At 35.0% G+C, this 15,922-nt stretch overlaps 1 protein-coding gene across 4 annotated transcripts; it reads right to left on the bottom strand.

The window, feature by feature from the left end:
- Positions 1-1,389: 1,389 nt before the first annotated feature.
- LOC145119718 (UPSTREAM OF FLC protein (DUF966)) lies at positions 1,390-4,775 on the bottom strand. 4 transcript variants are annotated; one of them, XM_079055429.1, is made up of 7 exons: positions 4,400-4,775; positions 3,704-4,071; positions 3,541-3,610; positions 3,342-3,457; positions 2,441-3,224; positions 2,071-2,331; positions 1,390-1,666 (listed from the first exon to the last, which is right to left on the bottom strand). In XM_079055429.1, exons 2-7 carry the CDS (start codon positions 3,945-3,947, stop codon positions 1,600-1,602), a joined length of 1,542 nt encoding a protein of 513 aa, XP_078911555.1. In that variant the 5' UTR covers positions 3,948-4,071; positions 4,400-4,775; the 3' UTR covers positions 1,390-1,599. The 4 variants fall into 4 exon arrangements, with proteins under 4 accessions (XP_078911555.1, XP_078911556.1, XP_078911557.1 ...); XM_079055430.1 differs by having other exon boundaries at positions 4,229-4,775; XM_079055431.1 differs by lacking the exon at positions 4,400-4,775 and adding an exon at positions 4,158-4,181.
- Positions 4,776-15,922: the final 11,147 nt, after the last annotated feature.

A 15,922-nucleotide genomic window follows, 5' to 3' on the forward strand; every position in this document is an offset into this window, starting at 1 on the left:
TATGAGTTGGATAGAAGGTTGGAAGTTGTGGTGGTCCATTTTTAAAAAAAAAACTTTATAACGTAAAAGTTAAAATGTTATTGATTGATGGTATATTAACTTACTACTTCTCTATTTTTCAAATCTCCATAATGCATTCTCAATTTCTTAGAGAAAATTAGACGTAGAATTTTTTATTTTTTATTTGGAGGGGAGCCAAGATAAATGAGTAAAAAATAAGTTTTATGCATTAGAAGAAATTTAAAATGGATCTTTAATTGGTGTGGTATTCACCTGAAGCAATTTTCAGGTGTGGACGATCTCTTAGACTTTGGAGCTAGATGGGGGTAATTCTCCTAAGAAACAAAAGACAGTCCATCATTTCATATGGTGTCATTTGGCAAATCTGGAAGTATAACAATCTGATTCATTCCCCCACAGCAGTTACGGATGATGTGATCTCAATGCCATACTCTTGGCATAAGTATAAAGGAAAATTGTAAATTGTAAATAGACTGATTGGTGTTGTTCTCCTTTTATTTGTTGTAACATATACTTGGGTCTTTATTTATATAATACATATTTGTCGTTTCCAAAAAAAAAAAAAAACGTTATTCTAACAAATACGAAGGTAGTCTTGGGGTTCGAAACTTATTTACATTAAAATGAGCTCTTATTTTAAAGTTCATGTGACTTTTTCTTTAATAAGCCAGATTTGATGTAGGCTTCGGCTATTAAAGCAGTTCATAATCCGGAAATGGGGATTGCTTTTTCATTAGCTCCTCTGGCTATTGTTAGTGTTTCGTTTTGGCCATTTTGAAGTTTCAGGACGAAATGATATTTGGAACGAAAACCCTAGGAAAGACAGTATTATCGACATAATTGTTTCTTATTCTTATTTTTGGATTGTTCATAGGAAAGCTAGTTATTCAATTGTGATCAAATAATTTATTTTTGTCCTTTGAGATTATTTAATCTCATTGGTTCTCCATCAACTTCCGACAACTAAAATAAAGTAACAAATTTAGTAAATTTTGACTTGGAGATTGGCTTTTAGCATATATAAAAAAGTACAAAGTCACTAGAGAATCCTATGTGTTGACTTTCCCAAGTCAATGTATCTCTTTTCCTACTTTCAATGTCATATAAAAACAAAAACTTCACGAATATATATTATATAACCACTCATATAATATGTGGCAGTAAAATCACCATGATTTGTCCACATCTTCACCAATAAATATATCTTTATTTCAAATTGTTTTCAAAACCTATCATTTTCTTGTCTTTATATATTTATAAAATAACTAAACTTTCATCTTTTTAAGCAAGTGATTTAAAAGCCTAAGGGATGCCAAAAGGAGGTATAATAGAATAATAGAATCTATGCAATAATGAAAGCCGAATCTATAGTTGTAAAGCCATAAAAGCTGACTATAAAAAGGCAAAAAGAGAGGGGCTACTCAATTCACCCCACCTCTCCTTAAATTACTCCCACCTTTTTTTTCTTGGATATTTTTCAAATTTTTTCACAGACCCAATTTACCAAAATACCCATGGAAGAATTCTAATTGCCTAAATCAGACAACAATTTTGAATACAACAAGAATTTCAACAAACTTACGAGTAAATTTCTGTATCACATGGTGCTTCTGAATGAATTATAACCCTAGCTCCTGAAGCCAGCCTGTTATCATGAAATTAAAAATCTCAAGTCTCAACCACATTTACTTTATTTTTACACATAATAACAATGTTTTTTTACATTTTGATAAAAATATGCAATTTACTTTATTTGTTACATATTTGCTATAATTAATAAAACGTAAGTAAACACATTGATATTATGGATAACAAATTGTCAACATGTTGCTATTATCAGTTAAAAAATATAAGAGCAATTTACAGAAAAGCCACTTTAAAATATAGTGGCTTTTCTGTATATTGTCTAAAAATACAATGATATTGATATCATGGGTAAAAGAAAAAGTACATTAGATATATTAGTAAAAAAAAAAAAAGAGTAAAGTACATTGCACATATTGATAGAAAAGAGTGAAGGGTAAATTCGGAAATCAGACTACAACTTAACTTTCTTCGATTTTGACCATATTATCCTTCTCTTCCCGAAAAGACTCCAATCTTCCTGATTGTTTCTTGGTTGTCATTCTTTTACTACTGCAATTCGAAGGGCAAGGTGACACAATTCTTGAACTTGGGCCTTCTGATGAAATTCTAGGCCCATCAGAAATAGGAGATCTCATCGGTTCACTTTTTACGTTTTTACCCTTGAGTGATCTTGGTATACACTTTGTACGTGTTGTTTCTGAAACTTGATCGCTATTTTCACTCCTGCATTTCAAGATCCATATAAAATTGGTATAATAACAATGTACTTTTACTATATTTATAGATAGGGTAAAATTGGAAATATAAATTAAAGATTACAAATATTACAAACCTGTCAGCATTGTAGGAAGATGATCTTTTTAAAGTAGGGACGCCTTCTTCTTTGATGACTTTTGTTTCCACTAAACTCCCACTAAAGTATTCTTTATCTTCTAATCTCATACTCATAAATCTTGGATTTTCAGGCAAACAATCAAGATCCCCCAACATTACAGATGTTGAAAACAAAGGAGATGGGAATTTTGAATCTGAAAATCTTGGTTTGTAAGATGGGATTAACCCAAAGCTGTGATCTTTGACCGAAATTGACCCACATGAAATCAATTGCATCAACATATCTGTAGCCCTAAGCTTTGTGTTGCTTTGAATTTCTGGTCTTCTAAAACTATTTAACTTACTAGCATCAGCTTTTATTAAAGACTCTAAAGTTTCTGTTTTTCCAATTGAAGAGCTTGTGGAGGAAGAAGGTGGAGATGGGCCTGGTTGTATCTCGGGGTTTTGTTTAAGGTTTTGAGGAGATGAGTCTACTGCCATGTCATCAGTTGAAACGCCACGTGTGCATGTTTCTTGGGGTTTGTTAATGTTATTGTTATTGTTATTGTTACCTTTTATGTTTTCGTCTGTTTGAGTTGAAGCATCTGCAAGACCATCGGTTTTGTAGATTTTGTATTCTGTTAAGCTTAGACAACCACCTGATGTTGTGGATTTTTCACCTCTTGATTCAGGGGACACACCACTCATGCTTGTTGAAGATGATGAGTCATCTTGACTTCTTGAAGATGGTGGTTCTGGTAATTGTTTTAGGGCTTGTAGTTTTATGGGAGGTGTGAAACGACCTATGAAATATGAAGAAAAAATTGATATTTTTTGAGTTTCCAGATGTGAAGAATGAAGATGGGTGTTTGAAGTGGTGAAGAAGAAGGATATGAGAGGAGTTATGAAGATATATGTACCTGAATTACATTCTTCAACGAGTTCAGAGCCTTTGAGAACATATTCATTGCCATTAGCGGGAAGAATTAGGTCATCTTCACAAAGATCATGCCAGACAAATCCATTTTTGTAACTCCTGTAAGCAAAATAAGATCTTTATCCATCAAACTTTTGTAACCAGATATATGAATTTGATAAGGAAAAAGAAAGTTTGTAAACCTCTTGCAAGACCATGAGTATGTTGACGCCATGCCTCTTCCTCTGAGAACATTAAGTTTTTCAATTACGTCTGAAAGAAATGTTTACAAAATCGTCGGGTTAACTATTTCATTAAAACAGAGAATGGTGGATTTGATTGTGAGATGATATGTATTATGTATACCTCTTAAGAAAAGACCCTCTGATGACGTAAGAGGAACTTCGATGAAGTGAGGATGTTCAAGTTGTCGATTTCTACAGAGATAGTAAACCACAGGGACTTTCCGACTCTTCTGACGTAGCTCTAGCTCCGGCTCCGGCTCAGGTTGCCGTTGCTGATACCTAGGAGACCTCTCCTTCCAGACTTTAGCTCTATCAGGACTCAATTGTTGATGGTGATGTCCGTACTTTCTCACTCGTCCCTCCATCAAAACCCTAGCCTGTTATACTACAGAATGCTTGGCAAGAATCGACCTTTTGAATTCCGAATTTGAAAGTTATGTCAGGCTGATCATTCGATAATCGATTATCCGGTGAAAATTGCTAAGAATTCTGCAAATGGAAACGATCAACTAAGCATCAGATCTAAATCCATTGAACAAGTCAAAATGTCAAATCAAAACGACTAGACAACATACACCCAATCGGGCCCCATTCAATTCCAAGCAACAGTTTACAAGACAAAAGCGCAAATAATCCGGAACAATACCTGAACTTTAGTGATGAATAATGATAGATTTGGTGGGGGTGGTGGAGTGAGTGAGAGATACTAAATTCAAAAAAAGCAAAAGCTCCAAAACCGACAATAATTAAAGTTAAAAAAAAAAAAATGCTGTACTGATTACAGTTAACAAAAGGAGAGTGAATGAGCAGTGTTTACCTGAAGAATACGCGAAGACTGCTGCATTTACTGATGGCGATGAAGTAGGTGTAGATGTAGGGTTAAGGATTTGGAAGAAGAGAGCGACGGATCTGGTGAGAGGTAAGTTTCGAAAAGTACACAGCGGGTGAAGAAAGGGACAGACAACAGGCAGCGGCGATACGGTGAAGAAGATGCGTTTTTTAACTTTTTTCACCTTTTCATGTATGTGACATACAGCAAATCAATAATTTATGCTTACGATTTTGCAAAAACGTAAATTAGGGTTCTTAATTTCCCCCAAAACGCACAAATGTTGTCAAATCTTTCTTCATTCGAAGAAGAGAAGTGAAAATGTTTGAACAGTGTTTAAAGCATGGGGCTCTCGATATCTCCCTCGCTCTTTACACTATCATACCAGTTTTCAATGTATTATACTGTTTTTATTTAATGTTTTTTTAATTAAAAATATTAATTTACTTATTATTTCTTCTATTTTGAATTTTTGATGATTAATTAGAAGTTGGATTTAATATTTTTATAAAAAAGAAAAGGTATGCTGTCAATTTAATGAGGTAGATGTAGATACCTAAATTTTTTATGAGGTTATATGTTTTTAGTTATGTAATGAAGTAGATATCTAACTTTTTACATATTTTGATAAAGATATATGAACTTATTATATAAAAAACTGTTAATTTTTTTTAATATAACGAGTTAAATAAATCAAAACAGAATTTTTGATTCATTTAATTGAGAATCATTTGTAAAAATATAAAGTCGTCCAGCATATGTGAAACCAGATTTAGCCATTTAGGGATGTTAATGTTTGTGCACGTCTGGTTATTTAATTATTATTGCTTAGAATTTGTCAGTTTTGTTGTAGTTTATGAGGGGTTTTTTTTCTTTTTATGTTTTCTAGATCACATTTGAAATATTTTTAATAATAATCAAACTTTTCGTTATAACATAAGTTAGATCACGTTTTATTTTTGAAGGTGAAAAATGTATACTTAGTATTAACTTTTGAATTTTACATCTATGCTTTTTTGCAATATAGTATAGACTATAGAGGTAGATTGATTATAACACATGCATGTCTTTAATTTTATATAGTTCAAATGTTCGATCAATAATTCATATTTTTTATTAAATTAGTTGTAAATTCATAATGTCATCCATCACATTTTTATAATGGGCCCAACTACATGTCACGCCATACATAATTCAAGTATTGTCACACATCACATTTTTATAATACACAAAAGTTGGATAGCTAAACTATTTTGAAGTCAATAGATCAATGGATATTATTGTTAAAACATCGGGTAAATTTAGAAATGCATAGACACGATTGGATTTTTAATGGGATATATATAATAAAGTCACAATATTTTTATCGATTTGACAAAAAAGTCCTAAACTTTATTTTTTTGACAGTAAAGTCCAAATTACCGGCAGTTTTTGGCACTTTTACCCTTTTTTCCCGGTTATCGGTAATTATGACTTTTTGTCAAAAAAAATAAAGTTTACGACTTTCTTGTCAAATAGTTGAAAATATTGAGACTTTAGTGCATATATCATTTTTTGTTAGAAATTTAATAGTATGATACTCTTTAAGCATAAGAGTTATTGAAACATTCTCTAGTCAGTTAGAAATTTAAGGGTATGTATATGTCACCCTTGTAAAACTTTCTTCTTGCCTCGCCACCAAATCTTGAACTAAAAAGTGAAGACAGATTATACAAACACAAACAACACAACTCTGGTTCTTTCTTTCTTGATTATCTTCATTTTTTTCAATGTCGGTTTGTTGAGATTAAAAAAACGATTTAACAAAAAGCAAACGTTAAGGATTTCAATAGGATCTAGCTGACTAGTGAAGGTTTCAATAACTCTTATGCTTAAAAAGTATCATACCATTAAATTTCTAACAAAAAAAATAATATATACAGTAAAGTCCCAATATTTTCAACGATTTGACAAGAAAGTCATAAACTTTATTATTATTTTTTTACAGTAAAGTCCTAATTGATGATTTGACAAGAAGATTCTAAACTTTATTTTTCTTTTTTTGACAAAAAAATCCTAATTACCGGCTAACCGGGAAAAAATGGTAAAAGTGTCAAAAACTGGCAGTAATTTGGACTTTACTGTCAAAAGAATAAAGTTTAGGACTTTCTTGTCAAATCGATAAAAATATTGGGACTTTAGTGTATATATCCTATTTTTAATCGGTTGTAAACTTGTAATAGATTTGCTATCGAGCTTAAAACCAAATTTTGTAATGGGTTAATGGTTTCCAAAATTAATACAAAAATGTGTTGGATTTCTTTTGGAACCATCATTCGTTGAAAAAAAAAACAAAGACTATGATCACTAACAAGTGAATCCAAAATTGTGTTGGATTCGTTGAAAAAAAATAAACAAAGACTATAATCAGTAACTAGTGAATCCAAAATCGTGTTGGATTCTTTTGAATCCATCAATCGGATTGATAATTGGGTTTTTAATTTTTCATAATCTGTTATAGTTTACAGGGCCGGTCCTGAGGATTCAAATGCTCAGGACGACCAGGAATAAAATGACCATTAGGTCTTAACATGTAACGAATTAAATTACATAAACTATTTTTTTTAAATGAGGATAAACTTTATAACAATAAACATAACAAAATCATTGTATTTTAATAAGTAATTAACTCTCCTAGTATTCATGATAGCAAATTGGTAATGGACATTAAATTACAAACTACAAATGATAAATGATAATAGGCAATTAGACATTCAATTACGACTCACTCATTGTATAAATATTTTTATCATATTGTCTTAAGTTTCAAGAGATTACAAACTAATCAATTAATGATATTGATCAATTAATCTTTTTTTTTGAACGGCAAATACAATATAATCCTAAACTACTCCTAAATCCACATATGTCTCTGACGAGAGTTGAACCCTCAACCTCAAGGAGGAAGGGCAACACCTGATACCGTTGGGCTAGAAGCCCTTTGGTATTGATCAATTAATCAATTAATGACATAGACATTCAATTACAAACTGAACATTTACAAATTGTTCCAACACAGTTACGCAGGAGTTGAAGATTTCAATGACATTGATCAATTAATCGATTACTTACTTGATTAGCACTTAGCAAAATAGCAGAATAACAGGTTTGTAGGAGTGCCCTCGCTAGTCGATTCTGTCGTTGAAGGCTGAAGTGTCAATGATCGATCTCGATGATCTATCTTTTCTGCTGCGTTTGATCGATACTTTCTTTTTCTCGCGTGTGGACTACTTAAGAGATTGAAATGGACTATCTTTGCTTTGGGCTAAAAATGCTTAACTGAATATAGTAAAAAAAAAAGTTGGGCCCTGAAATTTTTAGGCCCTATGCACAAGCCCTTATTGCCCACCCCTATCACCGACCATGATAGTTTATACTCATTTTCAACTTATTTTTGTTGAAAAAAAAAAGAACAACAAAATTCGATAATTTATAAATTTGTTAACGGCAAGATGATGTGGATGTGATATTGTAAATTGTAATGCAAATTTATCGCAGGTTTAGTGATGTATCATGGAAAATGGGTACCAACATTGCCATTGGTGTCGTTATTTGAACTGTCTGACGACTTCAAAATGGGAGTGCAATAGTAGTTAGTTTTTGGTATAGTGTGCATAGTTGCATACTTTTCTCTGGGATTTAGTTCGTTTTTTTGTTTATGGTGTTTGTAATTCGGTTATCACTTATCAAACTATATATCTATTCATTGTTACTTGACAAATTATAAATGAAATGTTACATATCTTTATGCCACACGCCACGTTTACTACATGTTTGATTTTTGCTGACTTTCTCTAAATGACAATGTACTTTCTAACCTTTTATTCTTGCATTCGAACACATCATTTTCCTTAAATTTTTTTATCATGAAGTAACGATTTTTCGGTCTTTACACAAACAACCCCTCAATTTCTATGTTATTTACATTTGACCACAAATAAAGTCTAACCACCAAATAACTTTCATAGTTTACTAAGTTAACCCTAGTTAAAAACTTTCCAATTAAATAAGTCCCTCGATTATTAGGTAGGTCAAGGCATGATCGAATATAAAGTGATCTAGTTTGTCAAGTTTAGTCCATTAAACTTAAATTTTTCTCTTTAAACGTAACTAAACCTTCTAATAACCTTGCAACTTTAATTTCACACACACACACACACATATATATATATATATATATATATATATATATATATATATATATAGAGTGGTTCAAATGAGAACCAGAAAAGACTAAGAACCCTCGTTTAATAAGTAAATATGTATTGTGAATATTTTCAAGTATGTTAAAATCTTGATTTTTGTCTTTTTGGTAAGAAAATGGCAAGTTTGTAATTTTTTTTAGTCTAATATTTTCATTCATGCATTCATTCATACTTTAACACAAAACATATATAAAATACAACTTTATATAGTCCATTTATAGTTTAATACACAAAATTTACAACTTAATACAACTTATTTTACACTAATTCTCAAATTTAGACAAGTCAAACCCAAACTCTACCACCATCACACGCCGCCACCAACCACCTGTGACAACATTACAACAATTCTTTCTTCCAAATGAGATTTGTATATAAAGTCAGACAATGACATGTTAAATACTACATTCATAGTTTAATAAACTGATTGATTTACCCATTTTGAATCTAATGCAAAATAATTATAAAAACTAAGGCATTCTTACATACTTATACAACACAAAAAATAAATATATTCTCAAGAAATTAATACAAAAGTTCTTACATAAATCATTCATATTTTAACACAAAAATTATAAAAAAAATCACAGCAACATGCAATCAATTCACAACTGAATATAGTCAATTATCGTTTAATATATAAAAATTATAGCTTGATATAATAAATTAACAATTTAAAATATAAAAAAGTCATATTCTTAACTTAAAACTTATATTTATACCTCTAGATCTAAAGGTTGGTGTTTTTTCAAAGTTTAATTTACGCCATATTCACAGTTTAAATTTTATATAATTCATTTAAAGTTAGAGAAAATCATATTTGTATGATGATTCTTTCTTATCATATTTCAGAAGCAAAAAAAAATTCATAAAAAAAATCACAACTTAATACAGTCAATTCACATCTTAATACAATCATTTCACAGTTTAATACACAAAATTCACAACTTAATATAATATTTCATAATTTAATACAAAAAAATTATATATGCACAACTATATACTTTAACTTAAAGTAACAATTATATGTTCATATCTAGAGACCTTTTTGTCTATTAAATTGTAAATTTATTATACTAAGTTGTAAATAAACTTACAACTGAACACAACAAACTCACAGTTTAATACAATACATTCACAGCTTATTTACAAATATAATCTCATATTTCAATGTATAAACAACTCATTTGTAATCTAATACATACATAAATTATCTCATACTTCAGAAGCAAACGTTATAAGAAAAATATATACATGAATCATAAAAGATGATAACTTATCTGAAATCAGCAAAGAAGATTAGTGAGGAATAGAACATATTATTACTCTACCACCACCACCAACATCAACACTGCTAACTACTATATGTTGCCATCAACCATCGCCATCACCAAGCATCAATGTCAACACCGCCAACATTATTCCCTAAAAAATCATATATGGATTAAAAAAATCAGAATTCACAGTTTAATTCAACATTTCACACACTAATTCACAACTTAATTCAATTATTCATACACTAATTCACAACTTAATTTAATATTTCTAACATTAATTCACAACTTAGTACATAAAAAAATACACATTCACAACTTAATAACTTACATATTTACAAATTAATGCATAAAAACATATATTTACAGTTTAATACACTACATTCATAACTCATTTACAAGTATAAAATTCAGATATGGATAATAAAATCAGAATTCACAGTCTAATACAACATTTCAGACGCTAATTCAAAGCTTAATTCAATATTTCAAACACTAATTCACAAATTAATGCATCAAAATCAGAATTCATAGTATAATACACATTCGAGACACTAGTTTACAGCTTAATACAAAGTTTTAAACACTTATTCATAACTTAAAAACTTACAGATCTCGTTAAGACATTTCATCAAACACCTTGTGTGCACATTGTTTCCAGATCTGAGATTTTCGTGTTGCTTAGAGTCTCGGAATATTGTTTTTCATCAAACACCTTATGTGTACATTATTTTCAGAACTTATTTTTCAAAATACCATCAGTGAACATATCAGATAAAAAGAGAATAAAGGGAAGGGGACGGTGGTTGTGGAACATATCTGATGTGGTGGTGGAACCAACACTGGCCACCATGAAATGCTCCATAAACACCATATCTATGCCTGAAAATGCACCAAGCACAACGTGATCTGACTACACCTGAGAAATTGGTGCATCTTTGGCTTTAGATCTAAGAGGTTGATGACATTTGGTGGATTTTCAGACGATCTGAGGCGAGGAAGCTTGTTAGAAAACAAAAGGCTTTATGAAATCACATCTAAATGTCAGATCTGATCATACTTATGTAGATCTGGTATGGGGCGATCAGCGGCGACAGAGAAAAAACTGAGAAATAGAAGAGGAGGAGGAGGTGAAACAAATTAGATCTGGTGGTAGAACCACCGTCGACCACCATAAACTACATAATAACCACTAGATCAACACCAGAAATACATCAAAAACATCAGATCTGATGCAGATCTGGTGGTGTGTACTTGAAGATTAGATAGCAAGAGATGGATGTGACCTAGAAGAGTTTTATAGGAGCGTCAGGACATCAGTGGTGGCGGCGGTTGAATGTAATGGTGACATTTGTCGGTGTTAGAACTCAAAAACATCAGATCTGATACAAATCTAGTTGTAACATCCTGAAATTTAAGTATATCTCTTTAATCCTTCTTCTTTTCCAAGTTGTCAAAATTAGCCCAAAATAGAAAATGGTGACGAGTGGGTACGTTGGGCGTACTGAAGAGTACGATGCGCGTACCCATGGGCGTGCCTTTGACGCAGACTTTACCCAGGTACGCTGCGCGTACCATAGTTACGTTGGGCGTAATGGGCCCAAACTCAAAACCCTAAATAAGACATGAGCACTATAAAAGGAATGATATGGCCTCCATCCCAGCCACCATTTCCAGAGAGTGGAACCCTAAAAGAGCTAACCTTCGTTATAAACTTGTGTATGGGTATTTGAGCTTGAAAGTGTCATTGTGTGTTTGTGAAGAAGAAGAGAAGACCTTGAAGAGGAAAGATTGGAGTCCAAGCTACTAGATATGAGCTAAACTGAGTGGGGAGCTTCTCACAAAGGTAAAAAGCTTCAAACTTTACCACTCTTTTATTATGAACATCATATAGGAGCATTTTTAGGGTTTAAGTCCCAAAGGTGGAGACTTTTGAGCAAAGGAACTCCATGGACCTTGATCTACCCCATTTTAGTGTATTTTGTGTTGTAGATCCATAAAAATCCAATCTTGGATGTTAAGATTAAGTCATGCATGAGATTAGGGCTTAATGGGGAAAGAGGATATGTGTTTGAAGTGATTGGTAACCTTTACAGCCATGCAAAGGCTTAAAGGTTTCGACTTTATGGCTTAAGAGTCAGTAGAGTGCCTGGATCTGAGATATGAGCTTATGTCTTAATCTATTCAGACCAAAAATCATGAAAGTATGAAACTGGGACTTATGATGGGCGTAATCCTAGTACGCGCTGCGTAGGGGTCGAGTTCCCCGATTTTGGATGACCACGGAGTACCCCCTGCGTACAGAGCTGGTACGCGCATCGTACCTCCCTACAGTTGACTTTCGTTGACTTTTGAGGTTTGGTTAACATGTAGGACTTTTGGACCATTAGAGGGGTAAAATGGTCTTTTAGCCTTCTGAGAGAACATGGGAAGGGATTAGTCTAGCCTTGAGAGCCGTTATTGATTTGAGATAATTGCTTTATGTAATTAGGTGGGGGCTAGGTCATTGTTTCGAGTTCGGGGATATCGAGCACATGAGTTACAAGACATCATACGAGGTGAGTCTTCTCACTATACGTTACCTAGAGTGGTATTTATGTGTGACCGGAAGGTCTTATGTGCTTACTTGAGTTATGCATCTTATCTATGTGATATTATGCTATGTGTTATTGTAGACCGGACCGGAAGGTCCAACGATATATGAGGCCGGAAGGCTCAACCAGAACGGACTAGAGGGTCCAACGAGCTAGACCGGACCAGAGGGTCCAACGAGCTAGACCGGACCAGAGGGTCCAACGAGCTATAGGACTGGAGGGTCCCACTGAGACACATGGGCCGGAGGGTCCTACAGAGTGTAGCCTCGAGTGGCGAATTTGTTGTATGTGGTATTTTGGGGGACTCACTAAGCATTTATGTTTACCGTGTTATGTGATATGCATTTCAGGTACTAGCGAGGATCGCGGGAAGGCGCCGACATGATTTGTACACACTGACAGGGGACTTTGTGTTTGAGATTCTGAGATATGTTTTAACATGATAACATTTGATACACTTGAGTTTTGAGATGATTATATGAGATATGTTATGTTTGAAAAATGAAAAATTGTTTTAAATTTTCACGTCGTTACAAGTTGGTATCAGATCCTTGGTTTGAGGGATTCGGATACACCTTCGGGCATATGTGGACTCAAACTGAGGATTTAAGAAAAGTTTTCAAAAGAAATGATTTTTCCAAAACGAGTAAAAGATTTCAAGAGAAAGCAGAAAAGAGCAGTGTGTACAATCAGCCAACGCCCGAACAGTGATTTCCCAAAATACCCTTACGTTATGTGTTATGAGATATTATGAGATATTATGCATGCTAGAGTAGGCTAGGTATTCATATTTAGGACTAGAGTGGCCTGATTTATGATGCCTTAGCCCAGGAGTTGCTGCTATCTGTGATGCGCTTTCGAGTATGTGCTGAGTGAGAGTATCCAACAGGAATCCTTTAGAGAGGGATTTGAGTAGAGGAGTAATCTAGGAGAGATACCTAGATGAGCATTTGTGGAGCCTATTGAGAGAGTAGTTAGATACCCGCGAGGGGTAGAGTTGCATAGTTCGGTGATATCTTTTGAGTATGAGTAGAGCAAGTGGAATTATCACCTAGAGTGGGTTTTACGTGTTTATTCGATGCCTGAATGTTGCTTGCTTCGTGCTTTGTGGAATTTCCGATGATGGGAGTCAGCTACCTAGTGAATGTGACGATATTCAGGAGGTAGATGACTGACATCATAAGGAGTTTCTCAGCAGCTGATGGCGGAGAAGTGTGAGAACCTAGGAAGAGCCTAGGAAGTGACCTTAGTCCTGTCAGAGTAGAGCATTTCGCTGGGGAGCGAGCACGCGTGTTGGGATTGGTGATTGAGGAGGTTGAGCAGCTACTTAGGGAATCTTGGATGGTCCGTGTAGAGAGTATGGGTAGATGTGGCAGGTAGTATGGGCCTGTACTACTGAAAGCAGAGGACCCATACTCGATGCAGGGAGTATTCCAGAGGATCTAAGTAGCAGATCGAGAGTTGATGTCATGGTTCGAGTCCCATGATAAGTAGCAGATCGATAGTTGATGTCATGGTTTGAGTACCATGATTTGTAGCAGATCGAGAGGTGATGTCATGGTGATTGTCTAGACTGAGATCAGATGTGAAAGAGTATGGGGCCAGAGGGCCATGATGAACGAGTTTTAGTAGAGTATCCCTTGATAGGGAAATCGAGTTAGCTCCAAGGGATTGTTGGTGAGATACCATTTGGAGTCGCAAGACTCAGGGATGAGTAGGGATGGTGCGTTATGGAAGAATACGGTCTGGGCTGGGCGACCGGCCGATAGTGGAGATGTCACTTTCTGTGACCAGAGTGGTGCTAATTCCGTTTCCTGTGGGAGACGTAAGAGGTGTTGAGATCTTGGTTTCTGAGTTTGGGAGTGAGCCCTGTGGGATTGCACTGATGGCGATCTACAATCAGAGTATATGGCAGTAGGTCTGCCGCAAGGTAAAGATATAGCTTGAACAGGTCGTCAGTGGGGACTGAGATGGTCAAGGACCAGGATATACCCTATTTGAGTATAGTAGGGCATATGTTAGCTGCAACGTCGGACGATCAAAAGGAGTATATCAGGGCGGTGGCTCTTATTGTCTTTGATGGGTATCGAGAGCGGTAATGTGGGTTCTGCTCATATCATAATTGACGTAATGGAGCGTTGGTTGAGGAGTCGAGGAGGAGGAAAATGATTGTTCATTATCTCCATACTAAGAGTCGGGGTTGATACTGGACAGTTGGGAGGTCCGGTGATGGAATGGTGTGAGATTCTGAATGACTAGAGGCAGTCATGATGGGAGGTTCTGATGATTTCATCTGAGATTCGGGGTATTGGGAGTTGCTTGATCTCTGTCAGGGAGATCATCAAGCGTTGCGTAGCACCTTCCAAGAGTAGGTGCGATGTTACCAGTGGAAACAGTCTGTGGGATAGATTGTTGGTGTGCCAATTGGTGACGGTTCGAATCCTAAGTGGGGGAGAACCGGGTATTTTATTGAGGGGATCAGAGATTTGTTCGAGAACAGTTAAAGATCTAGATATAGAGACCTGCGGTGCGGGTTCATGAGTCCAGGGTTATTGGTGATCGAGGCTAGGTGCAGAGCGAGATAATGCATGTGGTATGTGTTTGAGAAAGGATGAGCGAATTAGAAGATTCTTTGTGGCCTGTGCTTTTCGCGGTTAGCATATGTCGAGTTCGAGTGTGATTGGGTCGCTGGATTGCAGATGCAATAGCTGAGATTTGCAAGTGAAGGTATAGATTGTAATCTATACCCCCGTAAGGGCAACCGTTGATTCGTCAACCAATTTCAGGGTCGATATGGGTAGTTCCGTGTGAGTAATGATCAGTAGAGGGGGAGTTTCGGGTTTTCGACATCATGTTCTGAGCCATTGGCGATGCCTCTGTGTTTTCAATTGGGAGATGGAATACTTGGAGATTCGAGTGGTGCGAGAGGAAGGTGGGTTGTGAGATTCTGAAAGAGCAATGCGGTATCCGAGTATGGTGCCGTAGGTATGAGATCTGTGGTTTGGGTAAAACATCATGAGATTCTGTGATTGTGTACCGAGGTATCCGGGTATGATGTCCTTAATTCCAGATTATTTTGAGTTATGAGTTAAGAGATTATTTAAGAATGAGATTTGTAGTGAGAAAAGGAGTTCTGTCATGATGATTGCCGTCAGGAGTAGTGATACTCACTTTTGGATGGTGTGTGCATCTATCTATGTTGGGCCGCGGAACATGGGTTAATGGATGCATAGTATGGCGTCGACTAGAGGATGAGACCGAGGGATGGTAAGAGAAAGTATTGTAAGGCTACAGGGAGCTGCAGCATCCATGAGTTAGTACGAGAGGGTGTTGTGATGCTACGGGGAGCCGTAGTACTCGCTTGTCAGCGAAAGGGTGTTGTGATGCTACGGGGAGCCG

Source organism: Lactuca virosa, chromosome 6, assembly GCF_052849685.1.
Source record: "Lactuca virosa cultivar CGN04683 chromosome 6, Lactuca_virosa_CGN04683_v6, whole genome shotgun sequence".
NCBI lineage: Eukaryota > Viridiplantae > Streptophyta > Magnoliopsida > Asterales > Asteraceae > Lactuca > Lactuca virosa.